The 27,200-nt window shown below is 39.4% G+C and overlaps 1 protein-coding gene across 3 annotated transcripts in view; it reads right to left on the bottom strand.

Moving 5' to 3' along the window:
* Positions 1-27,200, bottom strand: part of SDK1 (sidekick cell adhesion molecule 1) — a 420,202-nt gene that overhangs the window by 97,055 nt on the left and 295,947 nt on the right. For all 3 annotated transcript variants that reach the window (XM_065684560.1, XM_065684562.1, XM_065684561.1), the window contains exons 18-23: positions 22,992-23,173; positions 14,730-14,845; positions 11,459-11,651; positions 7,948-8,046; positions 2,907-3,098; positions 619-740 (exon numbers count right to left, since the gene is read on the bottom strand). In XM_065684560.1, the coding sequence (XP_065540632.1) occupies positions 619-740; positions 2,907-3,098; positions 7,948-8,046; positions 11,459-11,651; positions 14,730-14,845; positions 22,992-23,173 (904 nt within the window). The remainder of the gene's footprint in view (positions 1-618; positions 741-2,906; positions 3,099-7,947; positions 8,047-11,458; positions 11,652-14,729; positions 14,846-22,991; positions 23,174-27,200) is intronic.

Below are 27,200 nucleotides of genomic sequence, written 5' to 3'. Positions count from 1 at the left end.
AGCCTGGACATAAAACCTCAGTGTATTTCATTACAAGATAGAAAAATACACTCAGTCTCATGAATAATGGTATCTTTACTGTTCAGTGCAATTCTTCCTATACCTCTGCCTGTCTGAGATAATAATTCCAGGTTTGCATTTGGTTTGAGAATATACCCAACAGAACCTAAACACAGGTTTCAAATCCTTTTTTAAATAAATGGATGGACTGAAGTTCTGCTGTAGGTGTTGCTTATGATGCATCTGATGTTATTCTGAACTTAAAAGCTACTTTACAAAAATCCATATGCATTATTTAAAGGATAAGCATTCTCACAAACACACACACATATATATACATATATAAATACCAAATATTTTTCTTTTGTTCTTTTGAACAGAGGTTACAGCATTCATATGTCCCTTTTGTCACTGGCTACAACACAGACATTTCTCAGCTAAGCCTCTCAAGCTACCCCACATTCAAACCTTTCCAGGACCCCCTGGACAGCTACCACCATTTACTGAAGAGCTTTGATCCAAAGTTAAACAAAACCTGTAATCAAACAGCAATTCACTAATTAGACCCTTTTTAACTCCTCTGAAACTTAATTAAGAGTTTTTTTGTCAGGGACATACCTGGCCTTCAACTATCCACTTGGAGACAGTGGTTTTGCCATCATAGCCTGGCCGGAACTGAAGCGTGGCAGAGCGAGGGCTGATGTTGGAAATCACCAGGTTGGATGGAGCACCTGGAAGCTCTGAAGAAATAGAAATGTAAGTAAGTGTGGAAAAGCTCTTTGTCTAGGGCCCTGTAACACAGGCCAACATTCAGTGTTTCAGCATATAAAATACCTTGGTAACAATTGCATCAGAACAAATAGTTGTGGGTTTTTTCTTTTTGGTAGACTATTATTATATTTGGTAGACTATTAGAGCATTACTCTTTCTGCTGCTCTGAGCACACACCACATCTTTACAGATCAAATGAGAAAAGAAAGAGCCCATCGACAGGATTATTACTACAATTTTAGAGAAGCTGCACAAGTGACAAAGCGTGGTGGCTCAGGGAGGAAGGTACTTCTCAATTCCAGATCTGTCAGTCACTCGCCAGCTCATCTAATTCCACTGTACTTCTGTTTCTCCAGAATCAAATGACAATAATTTTTACTTGCTTCTTAGAGTACATACAACTATGATATATTAACAGCAGAATAAGACTCTAATTTTAGTGTAGTGTATGGGGAAGACTTTGATACTTATGTTAGCCTATAATAGATGCGGTTTAGAGAGCATTTCTGATGCCTGAATAAAGTAGATTTTGTTGTTGTTGTTTAATTTCTGTTCCAGATAAAGAGGGTGATCTTCTACAAGGAAGACTCTGTGGCCTCAATCAGACTTTTCCTTCCCATCAGCCAAGCTCACAGCAGTATGTACATTTTTAATATTATCTGAATTATCAACAAAAGCAAGCCCAGCAAAGAGATTAAATATAGATTGCTTAGAATAAATTCCCAATAGTACCTGCTTTGGTAAGTAATGGAAATTACTTACCAATTATCAATAATTATTCATAATACTGCACTATGTGCAAAGGCAACTGTAAAAAATAAGCAGCTTTTTGGCATATGCTTCAAGTCTGCACAAATTCACAGTATTTCTTGATTCTTACTTCAAGTTTGTGGGAACTACAATCAATAAACTAACCCTGACCAAGCAGGATAATGCTGTTATCTGGCTAACAACAGGGAGCATGGCATTGATCCAGTCTACAGCTTGTCACAATTACCTGTGATTAGGGGAAAGAAAAGCAAACATACTTCAAGACATACAGAAAAGTTCAAAAATACCGGAAAAGGTAGAAAGTGGATTACCCTCAGTGATGTACAGTAACTGCTCCACTTTGGAAAATTCTACTTGTATAACCTATACATTAACTGAAACTGCTTGTTTGTGTGACTTGGCTTTCCAGTTTCATTTCTAGACCGGTTGAGGGAGAGGGCAGAATGTTAAAACCAAAATGCAAGCAAGACTGAATTTAGAGGTGCCCAAATGGTAACTCAGTGCAGCACAGGACAATCTCCTCCCAAATCCTTCTTGGGCCACAACTCCCTAATCTTGTAAATAAGATTTTAGTTTCTTTATACAAGTGACCTCTCCTAGGCGACATAAGCTATAAAGCATAGAAATGAAAAAACCTTTCCCTTATACAAACTCTCTTTCTCCCACAAAGCAACACTTTTTCAAATGATTCAGGTACATTCTTGTGTTACTTTGTAAATGTCAAGAGATTTTGCATGGTATCCACTTTATTACTTTGTCCATTCCTTCTGCCACCCCTGTAACTTTTTTTGTATTTGTATTAAACAGCCTAAACTTTCTGGTAATCTCGAATTGCAAGTTTGTTCATGTTAACTTTTTCACCTGTTCTAAAAATGAAATTGTGTAAAAAATTCCAATGCTTTATAAATAAAACCATTTTAATCATTACTGAATCAAAATAATTTGTGATCTTTGGAACACAGAAACATGATTCATAGAATGGTTTGGGTTGGAAAGGACCTTAAGATCATCTGGTTCCAACCCCCTGCCATGGGCAGGGACACCTCACATCAGACCATGCTGACCAAGGCTCTGTCCAACCTGGGCTTGAACACTTGACAAGAATGGAGCATTCACAACCTCCTTGGGCAGCCTGTTCCAGTGCCTCACCACTCTCACAGTAAAGAATTTCTTCCTTATGTCCAACTAAAATCCCTGTTTAAGTTTAAACCCATCACCCCTTGTCCTATCAGTACAGTCTCTGATGAATAGTGCCTTTCTGGCATTCTTCAGACCCCCTTCAGATACTGGAAGGCTGCCACGATGTCTTCACACAGCTTCTCTTCTCCAGGCTGAACAGCCCTATTTTAACTTGTTTCACCAACCTGGGGGCACACCAGAAGAGATGGTGGAAGACGTAACCCATCCACTCCCTTTTGCAGTCACAGCTGCCACCTCAATGGTGTAGGTAGTGAGTGATGACAGCCCTGTGATCTTGTACTCCAGCGTGGAGTTAGGCAGCATGCGGGCAAAACGAGACTCGTTCCTGCCATACACCTCCCAGGAGATCTGGTACCCTGAAAAGCAAGCACACAGAAGTCAGAGGGCTCTGAGCAGTGGTGGGCTCTAGTTTTATTTCTAAAACACAGTTGCACAATAACCTAGACACTGGTAAATTTCTTCATCTGCAAGACTTGCTTGTGATCCATGCTGGTACGACTTATTTCTTACTCCATTGTGGTCACCTTTTATGAGCAGAAAAAAAGGTTGAAGTAAACATTGGCTACAATACCCAAGTATTTTTTCTAATCTTCTTATTTCCAATACGGAATTGATGTAGGTATCCCATCTGGTATCATCTACCCACCAGATTACAGATGGAGGAGGACATGGAGTCTCAACAGACTGTCTCTTTTTATGATGATAAAGTGCTTGCTACAAACTGGCTAGAAAATCAGCGGATAATCTCTCTGAAGGGTGGTCTCTCATTCTGTGAACTCTATGAAACAAATAGGAAGAAACACTGGAAAATACAACATCTTCTCACCAGCTGGAACAGTTAACTAAAAATCTGTATGTACTTAGTAGGGCTATCCCCCTTCCAGGCTGAAGTAACCTTTGCTGCTGTGTATCTAGAAATACTTACAAATCCGACAATAACAACCAGGTAGGAACATTGTGGAAATCTTCTAGGAACTGAAAAAACTCTACTTCCCACTGCTTGTTCCTTGCACAAATCTTTCAGCAGGGTGAATCATTATCCTTTCTTTCAAAACCAGAGTGTAGCCCACGTATTGTCCAAAACTGACTCACCTTGACCTCCGTATTATTCTTCTCTCATAACCAGGCTTTCCTTTTTGTCACTTTTATAACCATTTGCCTTCCAAGAACTTTTGAAACTTTCTACTGGCTGATTTGCTCAATTTTACCTCCAGATCTGCTTGTCCTCCTCCTGCCCAGCCCCACTTTATTCTCGTTTGAACCCATTTGAACCTCACTGTGCCAGTCTCCAGAAAGACTGTCTGAAAAGTTTGCCTGATTGCAGCTTTCTTTGTGATTTGACTCAGGGGGGAAAAAGCCACAACACAGCTCTTGAATGCCTGTGAAATGGAAGTGAGTGAAAAGGACTAACAGAAAGGAACCCCACTGAGTGAACCATGCACGAGGCAAGCTGGCTAGAGAAAACTCCCTACTGGGTTCCTGTTCCCATCATCTAAGGTGAGGAATTCAGCCCAGCTGGGGGGCTTGAGGGTTTTTTTTTATCTTGAAAAATATCATGACAAGCTGATTAACATATACAAATTGTCACAGTAAAATACCTTATGGCATTAATCAACAAGGAAACATCATCTCATGAACTCAAAAAGCATGGTGAGACAAATATTTCTGTGAGTTTAAGAGGTGTGAGCTATTATCCTTCCTCTAAGCTAGCTGCCATCACTGACAAGAATTCATGCTAATCTAATTTTGCATGAAAAATGGGCTCAGAGTGCTCACATAGTCACTAATTATGTTTCAGGTAGAGGGCAGAGATACAGAGAGGTGCTACTTCACTGCAACCGCTTGCCTGACTTTGCACTAGCTAGGGGAAAGGGAAAACCTCCTGAATGCTCATCTGGAACCAGTTTTAAGCAAATGCCTGAATGGGATTTGATCAAGTCAGTAATTTACCAGTATCTTGGCAATACTGTGGCATTCTTATGTTCTCTGAAAAGCCTTGAGCATTGATTACCAGTGATCAGAGTTTATGTAGTACAGGCAAAATTATAGTCTATATGAAGTTTTCTGACAATGTTTAAGGACTCTACTGCTTTTCTTAACAGATCTACTGCTTTTCTTAGCAAACAGAAAGGTGGAAGGTGGCTGTTCACTCTGATGCTCAGTGAAGAGGCATGAAGGAGTTGCAAACAGAATGACGATCACCCTCCTACACCCTTTCTTTCAGAACCTGTGGGCAACATGGAAGAATGAGGAGTCTGAGGAAGGTGCAGTTGTGCATCTGCCCACTTCCCAACAGAGGACACAAACCCAGCAGCTGTGTCCCCAGCCAGCAGAACATCCATGTGCAGCCATGGATGGAGCAGAGGCTGGGCAAGGGCCGTGACGTAGCTCATCTGTTTGCCTGGGAGCTGCAGGTGACCTAGCTACCCCTGCTGTGAACCCTACACATGGCCTGGCAGAGGGAATCGAGGAATGTCACCTCAGAATAAAACAAAACAGGTTACTCAAAGCAATAAATAACCAGAAGCAAATGAGCAGGCAATTTTTAATGCTCTCTCTATCCATTTGTGGCTTATGAACAACAGAAAGTTTCATCCACCATGCATTAGGCAATATGAAGTGATTGAGATGTCTTCTCTCATGTCTAGATAATATTTGGATATACATCAAATGCTGGCAATTATTCTTTGAACATTTTGTTTTCTCCCTTGTGACCACAGGGATGAGACCCAGCTTTCCTGCCCATTAGGTATATAGTTTCTATGTATTTATTTTCTGAGAAAATATTCACCAAGAAAAATATCCTGACTTCATACCCAAATTGAAGACAAGGCAAAGAGGCATCATTTACTGTTGGATATTTCAGTCCCAAATGTACAGTTAAATTCTAGTCATATAAAAAAATGCAAATAGAAAACAGATACACACAGAGCAGACACAAAGTCAAATGTAATCATGCATAGCAAAACCACAAGAAAAAACGCTGAAGGAAAAGAACAACATCCACCATACCCCCAAGTAGCACTTAAGCCACAATGACTGACAGATGGGTAGGACTTTAGGACACGTGGTTGGTAAAAATGTGCTCACTATTTTACAGATGTGAGCACTGCCAGAAATGTGCACAGGGAGCCCACGGCCTGAACTGAGAGCGTTTCCTCTGGCTTCAGTGTAAATGAGAACAGAATAGGTGCCACAGAGCCTTCCCATATGCTTTGGCACTCCACCCTCACCACAAGATGCTGCCTAACAGAAACTAATGACCAGGGGAGTTTCAGAAATAATTTTCTGTTGGTCTGGAGTAAATTCTCTACAAGAGAGCAGTACATCCAATCACAAACTGTCCGTCTACATCCAGATCCTCATAAATCAATGTTTACCGAGAGAATGAGGAAGATACTGAAATTTATAGCCAGAGTAATGGGCAATTTCCCAGCGCAGGCAGCTGCCGGGCACCACCCTTTGTGCCTTCCTCCTCCCAGCTCTGGTGCAAGGAACAAGAATGTCCAGTAAAGGTATCAATGAGCAGAAATGATGAATAATTGCCTCCCTGAGCACTCAGGTCTCCAAGCAGCCATCTATAAACCTTTCAGGTACTCAAGAGCATGAACAGTTTTGCTGTTCTTTTCTTCTATCCCAAATGCAATTTGCCTCATTTAAGGATATTTCTTTTCCCTTCAGAACTTTGCTGGGCTTTTTTATCCTGGTGTTTATGAACTATAGAGCTTACTGAGTTAATTCTTTCTGAAACAATCTGCCCCAAATATAACACAGCCCATCAACGTGTTCCACCAGGTTTCAACCCATTCTGGGAGGCAGCAGCTTGTTTCTAGCCAAGCAATTCTGGAACACTACGCACACTGCTGCTAACTTGTGCTTAATAAGGATGAGTATTACATCATCTTAGAGAGCTAGGCTGGATTTAGGCACCTAAATTTAAGCACTCAGGCTTGAAGGCTTTGGCCACCTTCACTGAATCAATACTGCTCTTTCAGAAGTCATTAGTTTCTGTTCTCAAGCCACTTAAATCAATGAATATTTCAGGGAGGTTACCATGGTATACAGGCATAAGGTGATCTGCATAAAGACTCCACATACACTATAGACAGCAAAAAGACATGTACAAATGGTGCATGTTACAGGTGCACAGAGAAAACACTGACAAGTGCAAGTCTTACCAAAATAATTAGACCTGTCAAAGTTAAAATGCTTCAGGAAATCAGACTGACAGAATATTTTAATGTTCAGGAGCCAGAAAGTCTGATATTTTTTAACTGCTGAATCATATTTTGTTCTTATAAATTATATATATATATATTTAAATGAAACATTTCAATGTCAATGCTCCCAAAGCAAAATATTTTGATCCATGTGAAATGATCTTCTCCCTTGCCAAGTATGATTTTTAACTCCAGTAATTTAAAATTGGGAGCTTTTCTGTACTTCAAAACCTTGAAAGCCTTTGTTCAATGGAATGTCTATCCTGTGCAGCTCTAAGTTTCCCATCTGAAAACAATATTGTCTCTGTTGATAAGAACTAGGGTTTTTCTCAACTACTTATAGCTTCCTTTATGAAAAATAATGAAGTTGCTGATGTTGTACCTACACTGGCATAAAGTAAATAGATAAATAGCTTGTCAAATGGCAAGCTCATCAACGAGAAGAGAGGTTTGAACCCTTGTGATGGTTTATACAAGATAAAGTAATGACATGCGAATTCTGTCATGCAGTCCACAGCCAGACCACTTGATCACAGATGAAGGATTCCGCTGATTTCAGGCTCGGGCTTGATTGCAAATCTTAGCAATCCCAATACAGTTTTTGCAGCTGTAAACTCAAAGTAGGAACCCCCCACCCATGCAGCAAAGACCAAACACTATCTCACAAAGTTTCAGAGATGCAGTAACACAGGTGGAGGTCATGGAAGATTTAGCAAGACCAGAAACTCCACAGGATGTTGATTTCCAATACAGAACTGCCAATAGTGACCACAATCATGAAACACCAGTAACTGGACCCGTACTTTCTATAACATGTCCTAACTGACATTTCAATTACCAAAAAGAGGGAGCAGGATACCAGTGCTTGCAGTAGCCAGATCTCCCTAAAAGCTCTATTCCACAAACATTTTCTTACTGCAATGGTACATTCCACCATACACAAAACAAAAATACAAAAAGAAGGGAGATAGCAGCTGATACTTGCCTGTAATGATGCCATTTTTCTCCACTGGTTCTTGCCAGCTGACCTTGAGAGATGTGTCCAGAATCTCAGTAAAACTCAGATGTCCCACTGCTCCTGGCTCTGGCAATCAGAACAGAAAATCTGTTAACAGTAGAACCCCACTTACTTTTGATCTGATTCATGTGGCAAGCTTAGGGCTGAAGAAATAAAACACTGAGCCAGGGCCAAGGGAAGCCTTCTGGAAACATCTGTGAAAGCTGTAGGGAAGAGTAAAGAACAAAAGGTGTTAAGAAGCACTCTGGCTACCATCACATAAATTATTTTATCCAGTCTTCATCCTAACAGTGCAGAGAACTAAAGAGAGTGGCAGCAGGAGACTTGCACACAACTTGTTCGCTGCCTGTTTTCTTGAGCTAACCTAATAAGAACAATCAAGCTGGCAATCCTGGAAGTGCTTGTGTTTGCTGTTTTCCCTTAGTGATGGCATTCAGCATTTGCTCATGCCTCTGCGGTAGCTTATCTAACCTTAGGTCTGTAGCAACATCACCAGCACGCCCCTCATCTGAAAAGAGCCTTTTGCCTCTGAAAGGTCAAAGCTACGACAAAGTCACCGAGCCCCTGCTTGGATAGGTTCTCTCAAAACAACCCTAAAAAGTCCAACATAATGGCAACTGTCTTTTGGAAAATGAACACAAGTGTGTGAAACTTTTAAAGGATTTTTATGATGTAGCTCAAGAGCTCTTGAAAATTTCAGCTCCCCAGTGTGCAATGAAAGAGTATAAAATGGAATGACTGTCAAGAATATGCCATCCTGCCTCAATTTTGATCTTCAAGGAAGACATCCTGACTGATTTTTGATCCAACTGCTGTTCTCTCTTCAATCGATGTACTGGAAAAAGGAGTTTTTGTTCACTTTATATTCACTGTGCTTCTGTCACTGGATCCCTGCCCGAGTATCCTCCAGCTCCACTGACATCAGTTGGCAATTTCTCGTCTGCAATTTCATATTTTGTTTCCTCTTCAATTTAGTCCAGTTTCTCATTCCCCTCCAGCTATGATGAAAAAAAATCCCCAAGCCTGCCAGTAGGTCAGCTACAACCACATTTGCAATTCTGCAATCCTAGTGAGGAAAATTTCCAAATCCATTCTGCAGTATCTAGTAGTCTAAGCATTACGGAAAGAAGTGCTGATCTGGTACTGATCTCGGGAATACCCAACAAGAGCACAGCAATTATATACTATTCAGGACTATGGAGATGCAGACATGCAAACCTCATGCTCACAAAGCTTTACTCCAATTAGCTCCTGCAGTTGCAGTCCAACTTTCATGTCATAATGAAAACCAGGTGCAGGTTACTCCAAGCCAGGACACAATGCTTCTGACTGGACGTCAGATTTTATTTGACCTACAGTTCATCAGCAAACAGATCTGTTCACACTGTTTTTTTCCTAAAGGATTGCCTAACTTGGCTACACAGACAGGAAGTTATCACTTGAGAACATGAATGTCAGTCCTTTCAAATATTTTTTCCCCACCACATAAAACCTGAAGCAACTTAGATTTAACAAGTTGTCTGCAAAGATGCATTATACCATCCTGCACTTAACTTCTCTGTCACCCAGAAAACTGAGGAAAACAATGTGAAGGATTAAAAAGGAAAAAAGAAAACTGCTCATCTTTACTGCTGAGGCTCCTCGCAGCATACAGCTGCATGCACCAAGAAATGTTTTAAATGTCTTACAAAACACAAGTCTAGTTTTCTCTTGATTTATGTTTCATGATGGAATTTCCTTGCGTTTAAAATGGCACTTGATCCCAACCTCTCTCTGAGATACTCTCAAGGTCTTTGCTGTGCTCCTTCTCCCACTTTTCTGCAAAGTCTTTAAGGCTCATTTCTGCAGCCTTGCCTTCAGCAGAAATATTAACAGACTCTTTCCTCTTCCCAGCTGATCCATTTTCACAAAATCTTAGGAGCTCATATCTTTGGCTTCTTATTCTTTTTACTCACTGAAATTAGCCACAGGTTTCAAATGTTGTTGGAGGGAGAAAGACAGATGAACCGAAGACAGACAGTTGAATATATTTACAAACCCTCATAGTCAAAAGCTTAATTTCCTTAGGAAAACAGGCAAAAAAAGTTAATACTACACAGAGGAATGTAGTGCATGTTTCTCACAGAATCATACCTTTTCTCCATGCTTTCCCTTCAACCACAGATGAACAAGTATGAGTTCATATTCATGGTTCACATGGATTTCTGTTAGGTAAAATGCTATCTCTGTGATCTAACAATCAAAGGTTTAAGCCTACAATCTGCTCTTGGGGCACAGGTCTGGCATATAGAGAAGACTAACCACAAAATGAAAATCCATGGGGAATTATTTGATTTTCTTCATGTTCTTTTGGAAATATCTCATGAAAAATTGGATTAGTACTTTGAGCCTTACTTCTGTGAATGTAATGACAATCAGAGTTTTCTTTACAGGAACACTGACTAACCTAAAAGATGCCTATTAAGGCAAAGCATGATTTCTAAAAACAATTCCTTCATGGATTTATTGGACTTTTTTTAATTCTAATTTGGATCTGTAAATGTGCAGCAGTGTTTCTGATGAACCGTGACAGGAAGATACTGAAACACTGGCCGGAGCCAAGATCACTGTGGGGACACAGTTAGCTGTGAAGGCCACTGCAATTTAGTTGTTATCTGCATCAGATGTACACTAGACTTGTTAGTTGCAAATATGTCTTGAGCAAACATTTCCAAGGGGCCACAGAGGCCAAAATATTTTCTGATGCAGGGAATAATTTATATGCTGAACTATCTATTTAATTTTATTTTATCCTGACTCCAGTTTTGCAGAATGAAAGTTACTGCATTGTTATGATTCTGGTTCATTTATACAAACAATTGCAATATAATATAAATACAGATATTTTCAATATATTAACAGAAGAAAACAACTGAAAATTAATTATAAACCTGTGGCTGCCCTATCCCTGGCAGTGTTCAAAGACAGGCTGGATAGAGCTTTGAGTAGCCTGGTCTAGTGGAAGGTGTCCCTGACTGTGTTAGGGGGCTGGAACTAGCTAAGATGGTTTTTCAGTCCCCTTCCAACCCAAACCATTCTATGAATCATTGACCTCCACAGGAAGTTCCAGTGCTCAGTTCCTAAGCAGATCACTTCACATTTATTTGGTGCCTGAACACGGATTTAAGAGCATAAGGATTCACAGACATAAACAACATGTTCTGTGTTAGCCGAACCAGACCATGAAGCTTTCAGCTTCCATCTAATGTAAAAAAAAATCATCCAGATTTAATCCATAATGAAAAAACATTAAATATTAATTTGGCTAAAGGAACGCAATTGAACAACTGGCTGAGGTCGTTATGCAAAGTAACTTGACAAGAGATTGCAAACTGATTGTGAACTTGAGGTCAAATTTTAAGATATAAATATTTTGGCTTTTATATTCAAGCAAACAAAATCTGAGCACTGAGATTCTCCACAAGTGCTGAGTACTCACTGTCTTCAAGGGTGCGCAGGAGCTGGGGTGTGCTGCGTGGTCCATCGCCAGGTGTGGTGAAACACAGAACCGATGTGTAGTAAGTAGTGTATTTCTTCAGGTTGGTGATGCAGCCACTATGAACACCATGAAAATCTGGAGCAATGGTGACTATAGTCACAGTCTCTGGACTATCCACTGGCCATGCTAGAAGCTAGAAAATTTAAACATGGATGAGCTCTCATCAGAAGTTGTGTCTATTTGGAATCAAAGCATGCTTGGCTGCCAAACCCATCTTAATCTGATTGTGAAAAAACAAGCAATGCTGTTAAACTACTGTCAGCTCTGACGCTGAACAGATGGATAGAACACTGTTACTATGAGAACTGGAGGGATGTATGTAATACTAGTGATGGGGGACATACAGATACCATGGAGGTACTGCAATCCTCAATTTCTGCAACTGAACAGTGCCAAAATTATAGCAAATTATTATTTGTATGCCACAAGTCTTTTGGCTTTCTCTGGGCTGCTCTGACTAGTGTGGACAGGCTCTGCTGCTGAAAAGAAGCTGAAGGAAGAAAAATACTTTCAGTGCTACCCTGAGATAAATACTTCCTCTTATTTTGGGATTCCTTTAAGATCCCACTAGTTAGAGAGATTAGTGGGATAAGGGGGAGAAGGAGGAAGGGGACACATATCCTCCTACCCCTCCTCTACTCCCCAGTATCCCATTGACCAGCCTTGCCTAGCAGGCTAAGAGTATTCCAGCATTGGGTGGTTTGGGGATATCTATACTGTGAGCGTTTCAAGTGGTTCTGGAACTACAGAAAGAATAGAAAATGGTTGGAAAGATGATTACTACAATTTTCAATACCTAGGTCCCAAAAGTTCGACTTCTGAAGACATTTTCATGCATTTAAAATAACATGCTTGTCAGATGTGCTCAGTCCTTCAAGGTTTCATTCATCTCCGTTGATCTTCCTGGTGATGGATATGTTTCAGAGCAGAGTATCTTATGTGTAGGTACTTAAATGAGGGCTTAAAAAATTCATTTTTGGCAAATGACTTTGAAATTTTAAAACAATTTTTGAAATTGCCTGAACAAGCTCCAGGACCTAAAGCTTGAAAGTGCTGATGAAATTTTTATTTGGTCCAAAAATCCTTATGGTGTGGCCTGTTAAAATTCTAGGCCTTACTCAGTGTCTGTGTAGATCTCGCTCCTTGCATTGATTTCAGGCTCATAAACATGAATAGATGCCTGAAATTAATGAGCCGCAGTTGACAGTTTTGCCAATGTCTATAGTTTCTGATAATCAGAAAGCAGTGGGAGGACTATAAGGAGTAATTTTGTGAGGGATATTTCATATTTGCAAAGGTGCACTTTACAACTTCTTGAAATGCAAATAAATTGCAAAGAAAAGATAAAAATGGAAAATGGCTGATGGGATAGTAAGTTTTATTTTCTTTTCTAAATCACCTTTGTGGATTACAGTTGGCATTTAGAACTTTGGAGGACTGAACCGCTCTTTTTTGAGTGTATTTCATTGCACATTCTTTGGGAAACATGTGCAGTAAATACAGGAGAATTCTGTCAGTTAAAGGAAAAAATGGGTTTCATCCTTAAGAAAAGGAAAGGCCCAGCTCTGACTACTACAACTAATTTATAAACCATGCAAAAAGCTATAGTAGTAACTGACAGACACACTCTCACAGTCTTCGTACTGCAATTCACAACCCCTATGAGAACCAGGAATGATAAAGCTGTTGCAATTTACTGTAAAGAAATCCAAAGAAAGAAAATTTTGATCATTTCAAAAGTTTTCACTGACCACTAACAGATAAAAATCATGGTTTTAATTATTTTATACCATTACTAAAGAAACAGAAACATAAATTAGAGGCAGCTCCGCAATGAGACTAGGCATCTTTAGACTGAAACCCTGTTTGAATAAAACAAAGAATCAAAATCTGAAATATGACATTTTCAAGTCTGACTGGGCTCACAATGCTTGGACTTGCACCAGAAAATTATAGTGCATTGGAGACCACTAAGCCCCCAAAGTGCTGTTATTCTCCAGAGTCTGAACAGGAGCCAAATACTACTTCTGTATTGAGGTTTCAGGATACACTCCTGCAGTCCTGTCAGTCACCTAGTCTTGAAAGCTGATACTGTCTCTGAGAAAAACAGACATACACATGATCTCAAAGGGCTTTTCCAATCTAGTTGATCTTATGATTCTATACATGTACATAGTATTTCAGCAGTGGGAGTCTGAAACCATTTAATGAGAAGAAATCTGCTCAAAAATACTAAAGCTCCCATGCATGCCTCTGTCTCAGTTCCTCCATCACTTTTGAGACATGCTCAGAGAAGGATCAAGTCTTCTGAAACTTCTTAAATCCACCTACAATCCCTCAATTCACAGCTTGTCTTCCAAACATTCTTCTCAGCCCACTCAACATTCCTGCACCTAACACCTAAATCAGCCTTCCTCCTCCATGCTCCTAAACCATACCTGTCCTCCCTTTCCCTGCTCTGTGATTCCTACAAGATTCCTTTTTGTTCTTTCCATGAATGTTTTTAAGCCCTTCATTTATTATGCCCCTACTGCTGAACCACTGAAGGAGTTTCTATTAAACAGTCCTTCCTGAGAGACAGAAATAAACCACTCCAGATACCTTCTCAGCATACACTCCACTGGTCAAAGTACCAACAAGTGCTCTGTTAAGCACTCTCTGCTCTGCGTACTGTAATAGATACTGCCAGTTGCCACATCAACAGGGACCTGCCATGCTAACTCCATGTCATCAAGCATGATTAATACATTTTACATTCTTACATCTCCCAAATCATCATAGTGGGAAAGTTAAGACAAATATTTAGGGTGATGTCTTGGTTTCTAATGAAACGAATGGGAATTTTGCATTAGAGTAAATAGAAATGTCAAGGCTGATTTTCAGTGGCAGGATGATCTGTATCTCCTGTGTTGACTTTCCAGCCTCTTTGACATTGAACTGTGTTTTGGCTTTGGAAACTCTCCAGATAAACGACGAAGGTATTAAGACTTTTAGTCTATGACATATTCACTTTTCAGAACTTGCATAAATTGCAAATGTTAGGAGCAACAACTGCTCCCTTCTGACTTCATTTTATTTGTGTAAGATACCCCTGAGGATATACAGTCACTTTGGAGATTCATAGATTATTAGATTCAACTTCTAATTGTTATATACCAGAACTGTTAAGGCAGACGCTATTTGAAGTCACAGAAATCTTGCTTTTACTTACCTTGTATCCTTGGTTAATACCATTAATGAACTGTTGGGGTGGAGGGGTCCAGAGGAACTGGATGGTTGTGGAGTTCACGGCTTCCACTTGCACATTCTGTGGTGGAGCTGTAGGCACTGAGGCAGCAGAGAGGGAAAGAAAATAAAACAGTGTGGAGGAGGGATGAGGGGACAAAAGAGAAAGATGAACACAGAACCCACTAACTGTCACTTGCAAGTCATAAAGTAATAACAACCTTGAGAGAAGAATGCACTTCCTGTGCAAGAAGTAGCCAGCAGTGACTTGGGAAGAAGAGTAATTGGGTTAATTTCTCATTCTGTATTGGAGATTCTTTCAAGGAGAGGGGGTGAACTGATTTCTGTAGCTTATTATTCCACAGCAGAGTTTCTCATAGAGACTTGACATAGCAGCTAGGTAATGATAGGTAAACACATCTCTTTCAATTATCCATGACTGAATAGAGAATGAACAGCTTCAAAAAGAGATTTCTTGAGTCTTAATACCACTCAATTCCCCAGATCAGACAAAGAAACATGGAGTCTGCACAATTACAGTTCTAATTGAGAATTATAATCTGGCAACAGCATCTGTTTGTTATTTACTGCTGCTTCAGAATTAAGACCAGTCATATCACACACAATAATGATTTTTCTTGGGAATTGGAGATGTTCTCATTTTATCTTGATATGATATTCATTCATGTATATTGAATTGATTATATATATTCTGAGCCAATACATCCTCTAATCTACTAAAAGCTGCATAAACATTTTAAGCCAAGTATTTAATTAGACAGATGTTTTCTCAATACAAAAACCCCAACATAGAACATAATGGCTTCAAATAACAAAGAATAACACCTAAATATTTTGCCATTTAATATATTGTCTCTTTAAATGCCTTCCAGGCAATTTCTTCAACTTACTGCTTTAGGATGTCATTTCTATAGTTCTCAGAGGAAAGAATACTAATAGACAGGTCTAATTTTCTGAAATTACCAAGCTTATAGTAAGCTTAAGAAGAAAACTGCTATTTGAGTATAAAAAATGGAATAATACACTTTGAATCCTATAAAATAAGTTTAATAATGCTTCAAAAATATTACTATTGACAGCCATGTGCATTTGTATTCCACAAAAAAAGGGAACTATCCACAAGTGGTTTTGAAGCCTGAAAAGCTTTGTTCCTTTTGCTTCCAAGGGAAAACTTGTACCAAAACCCAATGATCTATGATTCTAAAAAGTATCCACAATTCCCACTGAGAATAGTGGTTTGCTCCATACTTTTCAAAAACAGGTCACAAACTTTTAAAGCTTCAAAGCACTTTTGGAAGACGAGTCTTTGTACGGAGAAGAAATTAAGTTCAAACATGTAAAGATGCCCCTTTTTCCACCAAAAGCTGTTTTGTTTGAAAGACACATAAAGGGTCACTATTCTTAACTGGTGTACGAGCTACAGTAAGGCTGCAGCCAACAGAGCTAGGGCAGGATACACTTATCAAAGACATCGACAACCTAGAAATCTCAACACAGAAAAGTGGAGAAACCCTTAAAGATGCCAAGTTTGGAATGTCAGGAACATCCACTTTCATGCCCTCTGTCACTAAACCCCCCTGATGACTATACCATAACTTGAAAATTTAGCTCTGCCTATATTTTTAACCTCAGAAACCACACATTATTCAGAATTTTCTGACCCTAATTTAAAACCTGATGTCACAATTTATGAACTGTGCATAATTATTGAGTTCTAATAGCAGAATTTATCTGATACTACTCTAATGTTTCATTAGAATCTGGGCCCTACTTCCTGCCATGTATCATAACTCTCTGTATGCTTTGTGAAGGTTATAATATCATCTTAATGGCCTGTAGACATCATAAAGTTTTTGTACTTAAAGAGATTCACCAAATCATCCTGATACACAGTCATAAATATTAAAGTAATGACAAGCTGCTTTGGCTACAGTCTCCTACTAAAAAGTATTTTTGTCTTCTCTATGTCCTTTGATGAAACCATTTATTATGAGAGCCACAATACATGTTTCAATTTGGTTTTGTGTGCAGCACTTCACATAATTAACGGTTAAAGTGGTTAATGTGAATAAGATTTCTTCCAATCATCAAAATTCTTTCTTTCCTGCATATTTGCATATTCAGATAATGTTAACAGCCAGAGTTTTGTTCTTGTGGAAGAAAAAAGCCTTCAAGTTAGTTTTTTTATCAGAAAGTCATCTCTATTTGTAGATGCTAGGTTGATTTTGTAACATAATTACTGCACAGAAAATCTATACATAAAGCCATGTGCTGCTCAGTGACAGCCACACTTGAAGAAATGTAGAATTTCAGGAGTGGTAGTAAGAGCCTGCTTTTCCCAAAGCATAACACACACAAGGAGACCTGAGAGTTGATAGTACAACCACTCCCAGTGCCTTTGGTTTCCTGGAACACAAATCAGCATGCACATTCCTGCTTCATTTCTGTGGGCAATATTTTCTTTAGCAGAGGATCCCACAGATGCTGCATAACCAATAGCAAATTTCCAGTGATTTCAAAATCACAAGGATTTTATTCTAAGGGTTTCATGAGTCTTTAAGATACATTTCTACTTAACATTTTCAAACTTGAACAGGGAAATTCAGGTTAGATATAAGGAAGAATTTCTTTACTGTGAGTGAGTGGTGAGGCACTTGAACAGGTTGCCCAAGTAAGTGGCAAATGCTCCATCTCTGGCAGTGTTCAAGGCCAGGTTGGATGGGGCTTGGTGCAACCTGCTCTAGTGTGAGGTGTCCCTTGCCCACAGCAGGAGGATTGGAACTAGATGACCTTAAGGTCTTTTCCAACCCAAACCATGCTGTGCTTCTATGATTTCAAAATACTGAAAATTGCATCAGCAAGCTCCAAGTTTTCATTTGCAGTCCTTGAAGTTCTCAAAAAAGCTCAGGCAAGCAGTCCAGGACAGGTTTAATAGTTTCAGAAATGTGGATAACCAAATGCATTAGTTATTTTTTTCATTAGGAGTTAATTTCCTGAAACAAGAACAAATGATCATAGCACAAAAAGTACCTGCTCCAAAAGGAAAAATAGTTAAAATTATGAAGAGAAAGCATAAAACATTCAGAATGTTGCGAATCATTATTTATATTACAATTCCTCTTTGGACATCTTTATTGAAAAATCAACATCTGCATCTCAATGAATGCATTTAAAAGACAGAAAGAACATGGTCCATCTGATACGCATAAGTTTAATTATACTGCAGAAGACATAATATATTTTATATTTTTAGTCAGTAAAATATTGGCATTATAATCTCAAATCTAAGTGCCAGTATGAAGCTCTCCTTTTATGTCCTGATATTAAAAGACTTCCTTAGGTATATGAACAGTTTTGCATTTAAAAAAGAAAAGAAGTCTGACAGAAGCTAAATAAGAATTGACCTCCTGGCCACTTCAAAACTCAAATACTTTTCCAAGATCATGGTTAGTACCTCACTGAAACGGTGACTGTCCACATAAAGGATTTTCTAATTTAGTGGTAGGTATCTATTGTCTCCCTGCAAGCTTCTTGTCAAGCACTATGGAAGCTACCAATGTCAAATAGGTGTTCCAAGAGTAATCCCCAAGTAGCTACATTCTTAGTCTTTAAACCTGTACTTCATCATGTTTGCAAGTATTCCTGAACTGTCTCACAGTGGAGATCCATCTGGGAGTCATCTCAGAATCACAGATCAAATTGGTCAGACAAAACCAACTGTTACTTTCTTCCCAATAAAGCTCACGTGGTTGGAAATCTGTTAATAGCTCAGCCACTGGGACTGCAAGTTAATGCACAGCATTACAAGTAGAAAAGGTCATAGAAGCACTCTAGATAAAAGTCATTAAAAAGGCTTTGCTGACGAGCTAATGGAGAGGAGGCATTATGGTTAAGCATGTGTACATGTAATTGTTCTGTCCCTACCACGTGCAAATAGCATGTAAATCCTGCAGAGATTCTGACAGCCAGACTACTGGTCTTGAATACAGATCTTTAGCAGAGGCTTGTAGAAAAGTCTCCTACTCCTCTGGAGCTCCTGATCTTTGAAGTAGCAGCTTCCATACCTCAAAGAAAGCAGGCTTGATGAACGTCAGGTTTTCCTATATGTGAAGATTTGGTTGTTCTTTTAATGAACTGGATGGAAGTGCTAAAGCTGCACATTCCTGGTAGGAACGGTAAGGAGAGTCTGCCATGGAGGCATGAGATTCCTCCCACAAATTCTATTCCCCTACAATCCTGGCTGACACCTTCTGCTGTGCTATGAACTGCAGCATGTGTGTAGAAAAAATGGTCTATGCAATTCTACACATGCCCATATTTGAAATTCAGTAGTACGATGTTTGGCACTACCTGATGAATTTTGCTTCCTGAAGCTGAGAAATGCACTCTTCCTTTCTTGCATGCCTCTCCCAAGGACAAGATTTTATTTCTTCATTAAGAGCTGGGGGACAGGGGCCTCACTGAGGCAACTGCTCTTTTCACACCCTTTGTAAAATCATTTAACCCCACCCCATCCCCAAATCCCCTAAAACAACAACCAAACAAAAAGAAAGCAGCAGATGGCAAATGACACCTAACAGTGACAAAGCTGAGAGATAAAAAATCCAGCCACTACAGTTCCAACCTGCTTCTGCACAGGAGCAGCTGGGCTCAAAATGGCCACGGATGCTCCTCAGCTGTTGGTAGGTTCCCAAAGGAAGTGAACGAGGAAGATGGTTTTGCCAAAAATACGTGAGGGAAAACTAAAGGAAGTATCTTTTTAGTGAGATAAAACTGCGTGGTTGCAGAGGACTCTCCTTATTCATAGATTCCTTTTTCAAGATTATTTGCTATATAAAGTAGGAAGCTTTCAGGCAGCCAGGTTTTCCCTAGTTTTTTTGCCTCAGTCTTATAAACTTCTCTGATTCACCTCCCACTGCCTGACAAAGAGACTACTTTGGACCTGGCTCATCTTGCTTTAATCTTTCTCTCCACACCATCAAGACTCACTAGCCTGGTGACTCTTCCACATTTTAATGCAGGAAGGGCCCTTTTCTCCCGCTTTCCTATCCTTTCAAAGTGTCCATGCAAGGCACAGAAGGGAAAACAAAACAATAAGAGCTAAACGGTGAGACCTAGGAACTTTAGGACTTAAGACTGGCTTTTGGGATATATATCACAAGAAAGCTATAGCACTCTAAGTAGAAACAAAAGTGGGCTAATGTTAATAGAAAGAGCCTAAGGAAAGTTTAGTCTCTGCTTTTAAACCTTGCCTTACCTAAATCTCAGGAGCAGTGTGAATTTTTCAAAGAAAGAGAAGTTCAGAAGTATTCATGATAGTGAGATAAAAGGAACAGACCCAAAATAAAGAATGAAAGCTTTTGCTTTCTCAAATCAACCTGCTGGAAAAGGTAAACATGTCCAATAGTACAGAGCAGAGACAATATCATCACCATCCAGAAATATTATATTTCTCAGAAATCTATTCTTCTATAAAAAGGTATTGGAAAATTTCAGTTTTCATATGTTACTGGAAAGTCCTGCACGACACTGTTTAAATAAGTAAAAACTGCCCTATGCAGAAGGCTGGCACAAATCCCTGTGAAAAGTAACATCAAAGTAAGGAACAGCTAGAGAAACCTCTGATGAAGAAAGATCTATATATACAGAGCATCAAAGGATTAGGCTTAATATCACTGTGAAAAGACTTTCGAGATTTAGTGACAGTCAACCTGCCTGACCTTAGTGTGAGGATGTTCAGTGCTTTGCCAATAAGTCTTTCTGACATTTTATCTAAGTGATATTATATGCCAGTTCCTTTCTAAGTTTCGATCTTTCAGCATCTTCTGAGTTCAGCCACATTCTAGAAGTTGGTGATTTTTTAAGAGCTTTGAGTAGCTGATTAGTTATCAGTGGCTAAAGCAACGCCAGAAAACTAATAAGGGATTAATAGACCACAGTTCTAGTATAAATCCACAGTTTATATGGCCAGTCAATGTCCCCTGTGACAAAGATGCCAACGTGCTGATCTGCTCCTGCCAATGAGTTGATCTGCTCCCAGTGCTCATTTCCTCCCAGGCTTTGAGCTGCATAGCACACTTGATTAATATGAGGTGTTTCAGGTATTTTTCATCTGCAGACAGACAGGTTCTTGCCAGCACAGCTCACATCATTTAATGCATGTCAGGATAGAGGCAGCACCAGTCATAGTAGGAGAGGGGGATGGATGGGACTGTATGCCTCTGACATTTATCTCCACTCATATTAAAATCAGAATATGATTTACAAGGCATTTTTTACGCATGGATTTTTTTTTTTACTCCTGCTGGTTTTGTTTAAGAAGGACATTCTGTAGCAAGAAACAGTCACTGGCTTTTCCTGTCATTTCCCAACTACAAGAAGGATAAAGGAGCAGTTTTGGTCAGTGGTGGGTTACATATGGAGACAGCATTAATCCAGTTTCAAATGATACTGATACCAACCAGCCTCCCTTTTCAACTCTAAAAGTAAAAAGGCTTCATACCCAGCAAGGCATTCATCAGGAGACGGCAGCACCCGTGCAATAGTTAGTTACTGCTATTATTAAATACTGATATAAAATAAATTAGAAATATCCATTATTTCTTCTAAGTCTATCCACCATTGAGTGTTTAGGAAGTACATAAAGACAAACAGGCCATTGCAGGTTGTCCTGCAGTCTAAACACTCTTGCTGATTAATATGAATGCAGGACTGATTATACTTAATTTATTACAGCGGATTTATATCCTTATAAATGACAACAGACAGCCAATAAATAAAGGATGATAATAACAGTGCATAATATCAAGGGAAATTAGTCAACTGAAAGGTTTAAGAACAAGAGTGTGAAGTCCAAACCTAAGTCTTAATAGATGGAAGGTTAAGGTGCTATGATAGTTTAAAATGTGCAAATAAACAAAGTGATGAATTACAAGCCTATTCACAAAAGAGATTCAAATTCTTTGTGCAAACAAATTCTCAGCAGAGATCTGGTCTTTAGTGGGATAAGAACCATTAATCCTGGCTGTGAGGAGAAGACTAAGAAAAACATTTCAAGGTTTGCTATAAATACTTCTAGAAAGAGTTTGAGCGTGTCTACACTCCTCTATGACTTCACATGCCCTAAGACAAAATATAGCTTCCTTCTCTAATTGTTGTGGTTAAAGAGTGTAGAACATGAATAATCTTTTCTTAAATATCTCCCTACACCTCAAATTGTATCTAATCATGTTCTAACGTACTCCTAGTAACAATTAACAAACAACTACATCTTCTTCTCTCATTGTAAATTAACTGATGTACTGTAAATCTGCAAGTTGTTAAAATACTTTAATTGTTTTATGACCAATAAAGTAGAGACTGTGTACTGTCCAGTGCTCAGCACCCAGCACAACCCTGTAATTATGGGAATATATGAAAGCTTTAAGGGCCTGGTGCTTAATTATCCTATGGATTTTTAAACCAATCCAGAGGTGTAAACATGCCTTACACTGGTTGTAAAAAGTAATTACATATCCTTTTGTTGATGTAATTTATACTTTTCTGAAAGCACTTAGCAGAAAGATGTGTAGGAGCTGTAGCATAAAAATCAGGGCTTTAAAGATAAAATTATCTTCCTCTTTGCAAATGTATGCACCATTCCTGAAATACTACAAACCACTCTTTCTCCACAGGCTTTAATTCTCTTAGTATAGTTTCCTTATAAACTTATTCTGTATTACTAAAACAAGGCATTCTATGATTATCTGAATACAGCTGGTTTACTCAGCTTTTGTCTCCTGTACTGCATACATAGCACATTGCACACCTTGACCATGATAAACCCAATTCCCTGCCACATTCTCTCTGACTTTCCTGGCAGAGTAACTTCAGTCCCTGTTCATCACAGGCCCTATTAATCCATTCCCATCTCTTTTCAGCATTTCTATTTATTCCTCATGCTGCAGCCAACTCTGACCTGCAAGTGTCATCATGAGGATCAAACAGAATAGATAATTTTTTAATTCACTCACAGCTTCTTCTACAGAGATAACAGCAGAGACTTATCTTGTCTCTACTCCAGCATTTGAAATTTGTAGGTGTTTCCTACCCCAAGCTGTCTGTCAAATTTGACCAAAATGACCATTAATTTTACAAGTTGTTAGTAGGACTATCAGAGAGTGCATCTCCTTAGGAAAGCATGTTATAAATTGTAACGCTAAAGGATATATTGGTCCAATTTGCTCACCTCCCTGTAAAGTGTACTCTGTCACAGGTCTGCTGAATGCTCCCAGCCCAGCTCCATTGTAAGATGCCACCTGGATCTCATACTGGGTCCAAATGATCAGGTCTTTCACTAAGCAGTAGTTGATTTCTGCACTGGTGATGTTCTTATACTGGTATTCTCCAGGGAGGCCGGCCAGGCGATACCTACCATATGGGAAGAAATATTTGCTAGTGAATTAGATGGTATCAATTACAGCAAATATCCCAAGTAGCAAAACTGCTTCCATTGGCAAGAGGCAAGACACAAACTTCTACAGCAGAATTATACAAAGAATAATTAAAATAATCAGAAAGAACAAACTAACTCCTGATAAAACCATATCGTGTTTGGCTGCTATAGTATTGCTAATCTGATCTCACTGAGATTACATGCTCAGGGCTGAACAAAATGGGTATTTTATTCTGTCTTATGGCTGCAGAAAAATTACAGCTTTTTAAACGTAGCTTGTCTAGTAAAAGCTGTGATTTAGTAGAAAAAATTGTCCAGATGTGATTTTTTTAGCAAGATGCTGCTGTAAATCAGCTTGAGAAATGTTTTTTTTCCTTCTCTGAAATCTGAATTGCTCAGAGGGCTCTGGCCTTCCAGAGACTCAATTCCATCTCATTCCACTTCCTTCCAGGTGTTGTCATCTCTAGCTTCCACCAGGATTTACTTCACAGATAAAATAAGGATGGAATATAGTTGAGACTGAAGGGTTGGTTAAGCACTGGAATTCCAGAAGGGCTGTACCAAATACAGGTGAGTACAGGTAACATCCTGCCTGTACAATTCTTTGTACAGGTGAGTGGTAAACATCCTGCCAAACTTTCTGCTGAGCCATAGGAAGCTGAAACACTGAATATATTTTCCCATGTAAAAACTGCATTGCAGAAAGCAGAGCCCCTTTGATATGTCTCTTCAGCCTAAGAAACTATAGAGAAGAACTAAATTATAGAAGACAAACCATGCAGATCTGTGAAAGTGAATAATACTGTTGTTTTCCTCCCTTTAGGTGCCTACGATATGCTAATTCACAAAAAGATAAACCAGAAAAAACAGAGGCCAAGCAAGGGGCACAAGGCATTACTATTCCATCAGAAAGACAAATCTGGAAACATTTGTATTTTTATTCACCACACCACTTTCATGCACTCTTACTAATCTTTTGCTTCGCAGTAATCACTAAAAGCTTACTGACATTGAACAATTTCATTGACATCTTACGGTCTGATTTTAAACTCATCTCAGTTAAATTGGTGCACTTTCTATGACTAGACAACTTTGTGTATTTCAGCCACAGATTTTGTTCTAAAGTCTTACTATAAAGAGATCAGTTCTTAATCACTGACAAGCCCTCTATTTTCTGCTGAGCAGCTGCTTGCCTGACCGTATTTTGGCATATTTAATGTTTGTAATGCTACACTGGTGCGATTCAATTTATGAAGTACAAATGGAAATAAAGAGATATCAGCCCTCATCTGAGTTTATCGAATACCGCCTTCTTCTCCTTCAACTTTACACAATATCTTTTTCATTCTTCTGTCCCCTGGGAAGGGTGTATGCTTCCTGGCAAAGTCAATTCTTTGTGCAGCAAAGAATTTTGTTTCACACCTAGCAGACAACATGTAGAGTGCTCCTGTGATTTAACCCACTATGCTGTTAGCATGGCAGTACTCTAAATGCAATACTGCCAGCGAGAAAAAGGGCAGAGGAAGGAGGCCAGTTCAGAAATGTCACGTCTTCATGATTTTTCTCACCATGGACTTTGATGTATACTCCATATGACTTGTGCAGTGCACCTTCACTTTTAAAGATCAGGTGTTCCATCAATTTAGTATCTTGTATGTCTTGAGGACTGGGTCTCTGGGATGCATGGTGGTTTTCATTTTGTTATACTCCAGTTCTACAGAAATCAGTGCAAGAAGACTTTTCTTCAGTGCACATTGCTGTCACTACACAATTTGACTTGGAAGAACAGTCTGGTTTATTACTTGGGACAGTTGTGCTTTTATATGATAATCTTAAACTCCTGTTTAATAAATGGTTTCTCTCCTCTGTAGTCAAGACAAGGCATGTAGACATCAAAAATGTTCAAAGATTGAGTAGAATGAATATGATCTCTCTCTATTAAAATGGAAAGAGATGTTATAGCAAGGACAAGTACCAATTATGCTGGTAGATGTTGTAGAAAATACTTCAGGTAAACATTGAAAACACTATACGGAGAAAACAGAACAGGTTACCAGAAGTAGGAGGCTATGGGATTGCTTTCTCAAAGAACTTAATACTGAGACTGGTTTACATCCATTGGGAATAGCTAAGGAATTAATCATATCATTAAATAAACCAGTTTAAATGCAAGAATCGTACAAGCAACAGTTGTACCCTGTGCAAATAGGTACCCAAGTCCCATGACAAGATTCTATCTATAGATAAAAATTGAAGCATCTCTTCCTGCCTGTCACTAATGACTGGCACAGCTTTCAAACTGAGTCCAGCTCTTAAAACTGCAGGCACTTGCACAAGTGGCCCACCAGCATAATAGGCTCTGTGCAGGTGACAGGGAGGTTAACAGACTTTCAACTCTGCCTGCAAAGAGATGGAACTTTCCAGGACTATTTTGGGAGCTCACCAACACTCTTAACATCACAAAAACATTTCCATCCATGCCAGCAAAAGTAGGAGCACAGCGTGAACAGGATGTTGGCACCTACCTGTAGCATTTAGTTATCTTTTGGCAGGTGTGGAGGACACTGTATTAAAAATGTCAGCAGCCGGCCCACGGTAGACTGTAACCATCACTTGGAAGCATGTCAGAGTTGGTGCAATGCTTGGGAGTTTCTCACAAATACCTAATTTAGATAACGCCTCTTTTACTAAAGGTGTGGCCCTAGCTGGCTGCTAGCACCCCAGGATATGCAGGCTGCCAATGAGCAAGTAAGCTGTAGCTGAATTGGGCAGGAGTGAATAACTGAGTCCCCAAAAATTACAAAAGGGAAATGCCCTGCAAGGTTCCTTAGAGTGGCAACACCATTTCCAGCACAATATATGCTGCATAAGCAGAAAGACTGGATGTATTCTAGATTCCAAATTTCCTGCTGGAATCTGTTTCTCATTAATAAATACAGAAGGGGCTGAAAGAATCTTACTCACCTGACTGATTTTCAAAACCACATTAAGGTCTGCAATGAAGCATCTGACCTGCCATTCTCTCTCTTCATTTTGTTTGGCACAAAACTGAAGCTTATTGATTCTATTCTTGTCTTCCATTGTGAAGGAGCCCTATTGTGTCTTTGATAAATTTAATTAACCTTTCTAGCAGGAAGCTGAGATTGTAATAAGCAAATATACATCTCCAGTGCATAGGCTGCACTGTACTAACCTCCCATGTGAACGCTTTTAGTACTTGCTGCACTTCACTTTGAAAATGGAAAAAAGCTATCTGGATGTAGACAGTCTCCATAGGGAGCTAGTCCACTTAGGCAGTCCTTTCAGAGTAGCTAGCAGAGACCCCAGCTCATTGACTCTAGAACAGGCAGGCCAGAATTTAAGTGCCTACACTCGTGGCCACTTGAACAAAGGTGTTTTCTTCTGTAATAAACCAGGGCAGCCACAGCATTCGTAAATAATAATGAATGTATTTACAGAATCATTTGAGTCAGAAAAGACCTTTAAGATCATTGAGTTAAACTGTTAACCCAGCACTGTCAAGTCCACCACTATGTCCCCAAGCACCACACCTACACATCTTTTAAACACCTCCAGGGATGGTGCATCTGCCACTGCCCTGGGCAGCCTGTTCCATCGCCTGACAACCCTTTGGGTGAAGAAATTTTTCCTAATATCCAATCTAAACCTCCCCTAGTGCAGCTTGAAGCAGCTTCCTCTTGTCCTACTGCTTGTTACTTGAGAGGAGAGACGAACCCCCACCTCACTACAACCTCCATTCAGGTAGTAGTAGAGAGTGATAAGGTCTCCCCTGAGCCTCCTTTTCTGCAGGCTAAACAACCTCAGTTCTCTCAGCTGCCCTCACAGTACTTGTCCTTGAGACCCTTCACCAGCTTTGTTGCCCCCCTTTAATTTCATGGAATGGAATTAGAAGTAGTTTTAAGTACACTCTTAAGTCACACCATTCTGAATTCCCTCACGCACTCATGGATCTATCTCCAGACTTTCCAGGTTAGGAAATCA

Source organism: Lathamus discolor, chromosome 6 (assembly GCF_037157495.1).
Source record: "Lathamus discolor isolate bLatDis1 chromosome 6, bLatDis1.hap1, whole genome shotgun sequence".
Lineage (NCBI taxonomy): Eukaryota > Metazoa > Chordata > Aves > Psittaciformes > Psittacidae > Lathamus > Lathamus discolor.
Note: the sequence above shows the minus strand (reverse complement) of the source record. Positions and strands in the feature narration are given on the sequence as shown.